Source organism: Lissotriton vulgaris, chromosome 6 (assembly GCF_964263255.1).
Source record: "Lissotriton vulgaris chromosome 6, aLisVul1.2, whole genome shotgun sequence".
Lineage (NCBI taxonomy): Eukaryota > Metazoa > Chordata > Amphibia > Caudata > Salamandridae > Lissotriton > Lissotriton vulgaris.
In genome coordinates, this window is record NC_141694.1 from 1,213,679,231 (window position 1) to 1,213,690,745 (window position 11,515).

The 11,515-nt window shown below is 45.5% G+C and overlaps 1 protein-coding gene across 1 annotated transcript; it reads left to right on the forward strand.

Annotated features, from left to right (window-relative positions):
- Positions 1 to 9,311: 9,311 nt before the first annotated feature.
- Positions 9,312 to 11,011, forward strand: LOC147708636 (uncharacterized). Its single transcript, XM_086925375.1, has 2 exons — positions 9,312 to 9,732; positions 10,008 to 11,011. The coding sequence occupies exons 1-2, from the start codon at positions 9,312 to 9,314 to the stop codon at positions 11,009 to 11,011; spliced, it is 1,425 nt and encodes a 474-aa protein (XP_086781501.1).
- The last annotated feature ends 504 nt before the right edge of the window (positions 11,012 to 11,515 follow it).

The window sequence follows — 11,515 nt, forward strand, 5'->3', positions numbered from 1 at the left end:
GGGGCACCGGAGCTTCACTTTTTGAGACACTCCGGTGGCCCAGGGGCCTGCTCCATATTAACCAGGCACCACTAAGCCAGTTTGTGTGACTTAATGCAGCCTTGTAAATATTGTTCCCTTTAATGCATTTTTCTGTTGTAAAAGTTGTGCAATGGGTGTTGCTGGGGACATTCCCAGAACCACCCATTGCTTTTGACAAACCTCCAGATTTACAAGAAATCGAACTCTGAGACAGCGCCAAAAAAGTATGTCCCCCAGAGAAGGAATAAGGGAGGAGCAACAAGGAGAAATTCTTTTATTTCTCCTCATTTTTCCTTTTCCGATGTGTGCTGCATTCTGCAGCAAGTATAAGAGGAAAAAGCTTCTTGTGATTGTTTTTGTGGAGGAAGGTCTACCCTTCCGGCACAAAAACAATCATCCCTGCAATGCAGACACCCTTGCACGATTGTGCAAAGGGGCCTGCTTTGGCTCATGGCAGCCCATTGTGTGCCAGTGCAGGGGATGGAAAGGACAAGACAGCCATATCTGATAAATACAGCGCATCCAGCCCTTTTCTTTTGCCATCGGGCAACACAGCAGGAAGGCCTACGGTACAGCCCTATGGCAAAATATTGTAAATAAGGCCCTAGATTTTCTTATGTGGGGTTGCTCTGAATGAATTAAATGTAGATATTTGTTTTAATATGGAGAAGCTCTTGTTTCAACAATTATTGCTGACTTATTTAGTTTTTTTGGCTTTGCCATATTGTCTGCTGCATCTATTCGGAAAAATACTGTACACAAAATAAAACCTAAACTTTCACGCAGGCAAAAAAAAGACTCCAAAGCATGAAAATCTTTGAATAAAGAAACAAAGCCTGTAGGGTTGTGATTCGCACATAAAAACATCCAGTCACACACCCACCTACTGCAAGCTACTGAGACAACCAGAGCATCCCACCCATTTCACAAATAACACTAACAGCTACTTTCCTTCAAATTGCACAAGAAGAGACAAGGGGACAGGTGTCAGATGTATTAAATTGCATGTTTGCGATTTCCTAACAGTGAATTTTAGCGATTCACTGTTAGTAAATCGAAAACTGCGATGTACAACAGTGTGTTTGACACTGTTAGTGACTCACAGTGGCTCGCAAAAGGATCTGCCTCATCAATATTCATGAGGCGGGTTGCAATTTGCGACCCTTTGTGAATGGCTACAATCACAGAGATGTTGCCTCCTGTGGTCAGCAGATCACCATGTCTGTGAATGCTTTTTAAATAAAGCAATGTTTATTTTTATAATGCGGACCTTTTTCCTTAAAGGAAAATGGGATGCATTTCAAAAATGACAAGCTACCTTTACATTTTTTTAGAGTAGACAGAGGTCCACGGGACCACTGCCTGCTCTTAAAAATGTTGACAAAAGGGACCCCTTGCCTTTTGCAAATGGGTTGGCACCAACTTCAAGTTGGTGTTGACTGCAAATGTTTTGCAACTGCATTCCTGGTCACAAAACATTCATCCAGACCAGTGCTATTCGGTATTGGGAAGAGGCGCCCTGAACACGACCCTTCCTAATACCGAATCGCAAAAGCAAAATGTGAGTCAGTAACAAGTGTAACTGTGAATGTTTTGCGACCGCATTCATGGTCACAAAACATCCATACATATAGCAGTTGGACTTTGATTATTCCTCCCACACTTCCACACAATAGAGGGATTAGGTGTGCCTGTATGGATCATCACTGGAAGGATGGTGAGGCGTAGCTGGGCACAGACCCTCTTGCAACTGAATAGGCTATGCCTTGCCTTCACACAAATGATTTGTCACCACAGCATTGTTCATGCAACTAGCTTGGTGCCAGAATGCAAGGCAGGAAAATATCAACTTTCTAAATGTTGCATTTTCAAAATGTTAACTATAAATCCAACTTTACCTTTAAAGAGGGCTTTAAATTACAATTTTTTAGACACCAAACACGACCTGTTCTAATCAAATGTTAGCACTTAATAAATTAAATAAGGCAACCCTATGTTATCCTGTGGGAGAGGTAGGCCTCCCAGTAGTGAAAAAACAAATGTAGGAGTTTTTCACTACCAAGACATATAAAACCTAAAAGTACATGTTCAACATTTTAATTACAAAGCACCCTATCCTGTGGACTGCCTACCTCCGGGGTGTAAAAGGGGAATTTAAGGCTTAGCAAGGGAGTTATATTGCCAAGTCGAATTGGCAGTTTAAAATTGCATTTAGGCTGCAATGGCAGGCCTGGGACATGTTATTTAGGGGCTACCTAAGTGGGTGGCACACTAAGGGCAGAGGTGGGAGGAGCTCTTGGAGTTGCATTCCGCGGAGTTGCATAAAAACTCTGTGGAGTTCTGCGAGCGGGCGGAGTTGTTCCACTCATCCACCCCTAGCGTATATCATTGGCTACTGTCTGAGTCAGTCATTCTGAGAACCAACCACAGCTCAGATGATTGTCTTCCTGTTTTATTAACCTGCCTTTCAACGGCTGAAGAGTAAAAAGTCCATTAGCGGATGAAGTCAAACACAGAACAGCAGACTGAAAGCTACTCGAATGTACCGCTAATAACCACAAAAACAATTGAGTTATGGTCTGGAGAATATGACCTGGGATAAGTGAACAGAGATGGTAGCATGCTTTGCCTTGGGTAGAAACAATGCAGAAAAGAGGAACCGAATAAATGCAAGCATGTACTGAACAATTTTAAACAATTTGTGTGCTGTGCCTCAGCACTCAAGCGACTTTTTCAGCTAATGAGAACAGTTGACAAGGACGAAGGATACAGTTTACCCTAAAATTCAGACACCCACTTGCATAAAAGACCCCTAATCTGCCACGAAATGCAGTGGAATGGACCAGCGTCCTGCAGTGTCCTGGCTGTTTACATTATCGGTCCCCAGCAACCTCCGGATTTTCTCTAGGTCCCCCGTTCAACTGGCCTCGAAGAGCTCCCAAGCTAGCTCCTCCCCATCCCCTATGCAGTACCCGCCACCCGTCATTCTATGCCAGCACTGCGGGGTTGGGAGGCCGCTGAGGGTGCTGTGCCTTGCAGGCCACAAAGGCCTCCTCTGCACAGCAGCGTTAACCGTGGGCAATTATGATGCGGTCCTGCCAGCCTGCCTGGCCAGGCCCACCCAATGGAGCCAAACCCCATCCGCAGGGAGGAAAATATGACCATGGTTCAGTGCTTTTGAATCATAAAACATCTCTAGGAGGATAAGCACTCTCCACAAATTTTCAGGTAATCCAGAGGGCGAACTCTCTTCAAGATGATCAGTGTGTCTTTATGGGCCTGAATTCAGTCCGTACCGAGGAACTGGCTCAGCACTTGTGGGGAAACTTCATGCTGCAGGGCAACCATGCGAACATTTGTTGGTGCTTCACTTCCTGAAGCGGGCCCGAGTGCCTTTGTAACATGACCCTTCTCTTGCCCGGGCATGCAGTGGGGCCCAGGGATACAGACCCTCGAGGGAGGGCTGCCTGGTGTAGGCTTTACAAAACTTAACATTTCTCAGCAGCAGTCTCATGAAGGTGAGTGCTGTTTTGTGCTAGTGCTACCGCTGTCTATGAAGAGTAGGGCGCCCGGAAGAGAAGGACGTACCACATCACCCACCCATTTACAAACACACCTGCTAGACAGAAATGGTGGGTGCAAACCCTGCTACGCGGCGGAGTCAGAGCTTTTTGCTCTACTCCACATTCCGAGCAGAGGGCGTAGTAGCAAAAAATCCACGAACTCTATCCGCGAAGCGGAGTTAACCGTCCACCCTTATATAAGAGTTGCAGGCCCACTAGTGTCCTTTCATTTAAGGCCTTGAGTATATTGTATGCTACTTTACTAGAAACTTATAAGTAAATTAAATACGGCAATCAGATGTAAGCAAATGTTATCCTATTTTAGGGAGTGGAAGCAAGCACTGTAGCACTGGTCAGCAGTGGTAAAATGCAAAGAGTCCTAAACCAACAAAAAAGAATTCAGCAAAATAGGAGGGTGAAGGCAAAAGGTTTTGTGGTGACCCTGCAGAGAGGACCAGGCCACACTCTTAGCATGAATTGCATCATATTTGTATGAAAGCGTATTGAGGTGCACAATCACCATTGGTGCAATATTGGTATGAGTGTACAAAACTTTAGGATTACAATTCAAATGTAGGTGCAAAATCACTCTGAGGTTCAATATAAATTGTAGGTGTAAAATCTCTCTTGGTGCAAAGTGAGCTGCACTGTTTCTGACATTTAGATGCAAAAACCTATTTAGTTTTAAACTTCTATAAAGGCATAAGACTCCTGTGGCAACATCAGAGGGAGTGTTCAATACTTATAAGAGCCCAAATTCATATTAAGAGCATAATGTACTTTTAGGGGCTGTTAGAAATTGTGTCACTAGTTGGCAGAGGTATGCATCTTCTCCAAGTAGGGATCGCCACTCTAGTCAGGATAAGCTAGGTACACACTAAAATTAACCTGTGCTCAACCTCTGGTAACTGGGCATAGAGCAGTCAGGCAAAGTGTAAGGTATGTGTGCAGCACATACAGTAACACAATAAAAACACCACAAAAATACTCACCAGAGGTTTCGAAAAATAGAGTATATTTTTATGAGTAAAATATCACCAAAATGACAAAAATCCAATAAGGAAACCCGAAGATATACATTTTTTAAAGAATCAATCAAAAAGGAATGCTTAGAAGCAAATAGTACTTATGGGTTACTTGAGGTCATGTTGGACCCAAGTGAATCCAAACTTCAGGCTGACCCCAATGGAGGGCAGGCTGGCTACAGGACTCACGCAGATCTAGCTGAAAAACTACCTTGGATGGAGAAATTGTCAGCATCCAAGACTCAATACATCAGTGCCGATCCAAGCAGGTGATGAAAGTTTTGGCGGCAAACCCCTTTACAATGCAGGTGCTGTGCCATTATCAAGACACACTGTCCGTCATCATCAAGCCATGCGGGCCATCGAAGCGATGTCATTGGTTGGCTCCTGTGTTGGCATCAAAGGGCAATCCATCAGTTCCAATCACCTCAAAGTTGTCACTGGGTTGATTTGTATGGCTCTTTTAGGAAGACTCAGTATTGGATTGGCACCACTTGGAAGGCAGGACTCACAGATGGCAGAGCCCAGGTGCGTTGGCAGGGTTGAAGGAAGTCTTTGATGGTGCTGAGATGTCAGAACAGGGGGCAAGCCAACATGCCCTTGGAGTCAATCTGGGTTCAAGTGAGACGTGTCCAGTCCTTGTACTCAGCAGGGCAGAAATCAGCAGCAGCAGGGCAGAACAGCAAAGCAGAAAAGCAGTTCTTCCAGAGCAGCAGTCAAGCAGAGTGGCTATTCTTGTAGCACTGCAGTCTTTACTCCTGGCAGAGTTCTTCACAGTTCCAGTAGTGTACTGTTTTGGTAGGGTCGGTGGGTCAGTACTTATACCCAGTTATGCCTTTGAAGTGGGGTGACTTCAAAGCAGGCCCTTGAAGTGCACAGGCCCCACTTTCTTCCCAGCCCTGGTTCCGGACTATCAGTAGAAATCAGCCATTTGTGTCGGGAAACTGGGCACTGCCTATTCAGCTGTACGTGTCAGCTCCCCTCCCCATCTTCCTGCCCAGGAAGAACTATCAGAATGTAGACAAATGCAGATGAGTTTCCTGTCACACCTGCCCTTCCAGTGTTTGTGGCTGTCTAGAGAGAATGCACAAAGTACAGCTGTCACCCACCCTAGATGTGTATTGGAGACAAGCTGCAAGGCACACAGAGCACTAGAAGCAAAGAAAAGTCCACTTTCTAAAAGTGGTATTTTAAAAATAGTAATGTTAAATCCAACTTTAACACTAAAGAGGGTTTATCATTACCATTTCAAAGATATGAAACAAGATGCAATTATCCCTTTCCAATCAGGAATTACAGTTTTAAAGTGTTTTAAGGAATTCCCAATGCTAGCCTATGAGAGGAGTGCACACCACAGTAGTGAAACGAAAATGTAGCTTCTTGTCACTACCAGGACATGCAAGAAATAAGAGTATATGTCCTACCTTTTACTTGTGCAGCACCCTGTCCTTAGGGCTACTCAGGGCCTCCCTTAGGAGTGACATATGTGTCATAAAAGGGGAGTTTAGGCTTGGTAAGTAGTTTTAAATGCCAAGTCGGAGTGGCAGTAAACTGCACACAGAGGCCTTGCAATGGCAGGCCTGGTACAGGGTTGAAAGGCTACTTGTGTGGGCGGCACAATTAGTGCTTCAGGCCCACTGGTAGCATGTAGGTTACAGACCCTGGGTATACGTTATACCACTTTACAAAGGAATTACAAGTAAACTAAATATGCCAATTGTGTATACACCAATGTTACCATGTTTAAGGGAGAAGCACATGCACTTTAGCAATGGTCAGCAATGGTAAAGTGCTCAGAGTCCTAAGGCCAACAAAAAGATACAGGCAAAAGAGGAGGTAATCAGGCAAAAGATTTGGGGAAAGACCACTCTAATAGGGGCATAATCTCGATCAGTACTGCATTGTCAGGAATTTGGAAAAGCTTTTAGGTGCACAATTGTGTCCCTCTTACATTGTGTGGGCGCTTCGGTTAACACACTTTAATGAGAAACATTGTTTACCTTAACATGGAAAGTAACCCACCTAATTGCCAATATTTAACAGTGAGTCTGAGATAATATTCTGCCCTGTCTAAAATGTCAATGACCAATGTTAAAGGTGGAAGGGGGAGGGAGGCAGGAGGAAGGAGTTGAAGGTAATATTATTTATAGGCTAACAATAAATAAAAACATATTTAAAGCAACATATGATGTGTACTTTCTTCTTAAACTGTTGAAGGGGGTTGACCCAACACTCATCCCTGTGCATGTTTTTGGTGTTGATGACATGAGCTCTAAAGATGTCTATAGTCAAACCCTAATATGGAGTCTCTCAGTGCATTTCCAGTTGTCAGGACAACGTTCAGTGTGAGAGTTCAATTTTCTGTTTTTAGATTCATCCACATGTGTACTGAATTCTGTATGAAATCATGAATACTACAGCCTACATGTGAGATCTTTTGCAGCAAGAATATTATAAATTCTTCAATTTGCAGCAATATGGCTAGGCATGGAAAGAAGAATATAAGCAAAGAAATGATCAAGACATGGAAATTTCAGTAGCCATAAATAAACTTACTCAACTTCAATTCATTGACTATTCTGCCACCAGGAAAAAATGGATGTATGTCATTACAACACGGGCTTTAACACTGCGCTACCATTACGACGCAGCCATCACAACGCAAGTCGTTACAATGACTTGCGCTGGAGGCGCTGGATTTAGGAATAGTATAATTTACTATTTCAACTCCAGCCCATGTAACAGTAGGGAAGGTGTTGGAATAGTTAATCATGCTATTCCTTAGTATATAGTGCCATCCAACGCAAGTCGTTGTAACGACTTGCATTGTGATTGCTGCGTCGTAATGGTAGCGCGATGTAAAGCCCGCGTTGTAATGGCTGTTTACCGGAAAAAATATGTATTAAAATTGTGGAAGAAAACAACAAAGGATTTGTCAAATCTCAAAAAGAAGAGCAATTGATAAGAACTGGATCGAACTCCCTCTGGCAGCACAATATAAAAACTCAAGGCAAATCTGGAACTTTATTGCATCTCACAGTGGAGTTAATAAGTAAGTAAGTAAGAATTTATTGTGGAGTTAATAAATCCCTGCTGTACTCCCCCATTCCAAAGTCTGAATGGAATACACATACATCAGAGCTCTATATGAAGAATATATCCTCACCAATTGAGCAGGTATTAAATGTCCCAATAAAATAACTGAATGTATAGCCCAACCACAAGTAAACAGATAGAAGCATACCTTAGAGGTGCAAGATCTTCTGCAGCAATGGGACCGGATAACATTCCCATAAAAATTGGAAAACGAATCTTGAGAGTCGAGGAACATTTTACTTCTACTCCTTGAACATTGTTATCAAGCAGGTCAACCCCCCCCCCCACCCACCCCTCCTCCCCCTTGTGAAAAGGGAGTATTGGAACACCTCTCCTTAAGAAAGGGTCTCAATTATTCATGGCCAACTATCGCCAGAGTGCTCTCCTATATGCACCAGGAAAGATTTTCACAGCCAGCATATTAGAACATCTCCAGGACTGGGCTTTATCTTAAGGAATTATTTCACATGAACAGGCTGGATTCAGACTGATCCACTACACAATGGATAACATTGCAATTGTACAGACTTTAATAGATAAATATGTGGTTAGGAAATCACAAGTTCTTTACAGTGCCTTCATTGACCTCTCGATGGCGTTTGACAAAGTGGACAGGCCAACCTCTTGGAGAAAACAGATCTCATTAGGCATACATCATTCCAAGAGCCACAGGAAAGCCAGCTACAGGTGCATATTTGTGTGCACAGCCATATCAGCATTCCAATATGGGCAAACATACTGCCACCACTCTGAGTCTGCTCTACATTATTGGCCCAAGCTAAACCATTGAGAATTGACCAGATTCCCAAAAGGCTTGAGCAATTAATGCACCTGTTGCTCTAATGTCAAGCATTACATCAGAAAAGAAGCTGATTTTTTCTCCTCTACTCCAATGACTTTCCACCACCCGCTAAATAAGTCTCTAAAATTCCTGTGTCCTCTAGGGTTCTTTCACACTCTACGGCCACAAGCAAAATCTATGGGTTTTCTCATAAGCCAACATCTTGACCTAACATATTATATTGCCAAATTGACTAGATGCACTGCATTTCAACTCCACTAGTTAGGAAACTAGGGGCCCGATGTAGGTAAAATGCATTTACCGATTTTAAAATACCGATTTATACCGAATCGGTATTTTGAAATCGGAAAATGATATGTAGGAAAAAAAAATAGGTAAAATACCGATTCGGTAGCAATCGGTATAGTGATTCGATACGTACCGAATCGGCAATTACCGAATCGGTATTTACCGATTCGGCGAATACCGATTCGGCAAATACCGAATCAGTAATAGCAATACACCCCCATGGGCCAAAAGGCCCATAGGAACGCATTGTAAATACCGATTTGGTATTTACCGATTCGGTAGTAGCCAATTCGGTATTAGCCGAATCGGTAAATACCGATTCGGTAAATGCCGATTCGGCGAGCAAGTAAAACTGAAACTAATGACATCAACCAATGAGGTGGAACCACCCTCCCCCACCCTAGCAGGGAGTGGCTACCCAGGCAGGTGCAACTCATTAGAACTTTCTGGAGAGGCAGCCTGAGCTGAGCATTCAGAGTGAGCAGGAGTGGTAGCACTATCCAGATCTCTCTGAAAATGGCAAGCAGCTCTGAGAGCCAGAAGGCTGAGCGCAAGCGGAAGGCCAAGTTCAGCAGCATGGAGCTGCAAGTGTTGGTTGAGGAGGTGGTGAGGGTACACAGGCAGCTGTTTGGGAGGCTGTCCCTCACTGTCCCAGAGAGCACCAAGAGAAAGCTGTGGACTAAAATTGGGGAGAGAGTAAACGCAGTTGGTGTCACCCCCAGGAGCCTGGACGACCTCAAGAAGAGGTTTTACGACATTCGCAGCCTCACCAAGAGGAAACTGGCCGAGCTGCACAAGCAGGCAGGACTAACTGGTGGAGGCAGGAACCCGGCGCCACCCCTCACTGACCTAGAGGAACTTGTATCGACGACCATTGAGAGCGAGAGTGTGGTGGGAGTTGGGGACCTGGACAGCTCATCCAGAGCTACAGCTAAAGGTAAGAAGCATGCACATCTTGACACACCCTACCAGACACCTCCCCTTTAGCCCCAATGCACAGCCAAACCCCAGCCCAGTACTGCTAGCAACAAACATGAGCAATGCATCATGGTAAATGTAGTCAGCAAAAGTAGTAAAAAAATGCCAGTGCAGAAGCATAATGAAATGAACTGAAAAACTGATTCCAAGTATTGGAAATGAGATGTGCAATGCTTTTATTGTAGTGACTGTAATACATTAGCACTCAGTTCACAAATGCTTCTTTATACCTAGGGGCACCATCAGGCGGGGGAGCAGCAGCTACACAAGCTCCAGCTCCAGCACCATCAGCCAGTGCGGTGGCAGGGCCAAGCACCAGTGGACCATCACAGGAGGAGGAGGAGGAGGAGAACAGCAGTGCCCTGGGCAATGAGGAAGACACTGGACATACCCTCACATTTCCCCACTCCCCCCGACTGTCTCTAACGCCCCCATGGCAGTTCTCCCCGGAGAGCACACCCCCACAGACCCACCCTGCACCTGCCACATCTCCTGCCAGGAGGATAATTGTTGCTCCATTAAACATCATGGAGGGAGCAGTGGGTCAGGCTCCATCAACCAACCCTGTAACACCTGTGGCACCCCAGCCCACACAGCAGGGCAGCAGCAATCCGCGGAGGCCACGCACATCCAGCAGTGCTCTTCCAGCACGGGAGGGCAGCGTGTTCCAAGGGCTGGAGGGGAGTATGGTCAGGATCCAAAGGATGCAGGCAAAATCAATCCTGGCTTGCCAGCGCCAATTGCGGGTGCACAACCTGCAGATGGGGGAGATGACACAGGGATTCAAGACATTTGTTGATAGCAACAAGGACATAGCAACTGGTCTTGGGCGAATGACCACTGCCATCACCCAGCTGTGCAATAAAATGGAGGAGCACGAGCACTGCAGGCGCAGGGATGCCCGCATGCAGAATAGGGCTATCAACCGCCTTGCTGCTGCAACCGCCCAGCTATGCCGCCGTGGGGCTAACATGGGGGACTGCCTCACCCAGAACACGGCAGAGGTGACTAGGGGCATGGCCCGCATCACCACTGCCATGGAGGCCCTGATAATATCTAATACAGTGGTGAATCCTGCCCTGGACTTGGGCGAGGCTGGGGACAGCAGCAGCCGCAGCAGCAAGGCCAGCGCAGTGTCTGAGCCGCGCCGGAGCTCCAGGCGCTCCGCTGAGGCTGCCGGACACACAGAAGGGGGTGAGCAACATCCGAGTGGGGCTGCTAAGCGCAGCAAGAAGTAAGACTGCCAGGGCGGGTGAGGCAACCCGGACAATTTACATTTCCCACATATTGTTTACCTATTTCATTTGTTGCACATCAGTGCAGTAACGTTGTTGCAACATTATTAAATCTTTTGTTTTCAAACATCCATTGACCTGTCTGTGCATCTGTACTCACTCAGAAATAGTTTTCAGTAATCTCCTCACGTCTGTATCTGCCATCACTTGGCGTAGACACCCCATCAGGTTGTGTTTGTGGCACAGCAAAGTTGTCGTCATGGTCCTCGTAGTCTGACAACTCCACCTCAGTGCCCTTCTTCACCGCAAGGTTGTGCAACATTGCACAGACAGCTATGATCTTGCAGCAGGTGATGGTGGTATACTGCCTTGCACCTCCACTCTTGTGCAAGCATCTGAATCTGCTTTTCCAGATGCCAAAGGTCCATTCTACTACTTTCCTTGTGATTTTGTGTGCCCAGTTATACCTCCTTTGGCTGGGTGTAGAGGGGTTGAGGTAGGGGGTGA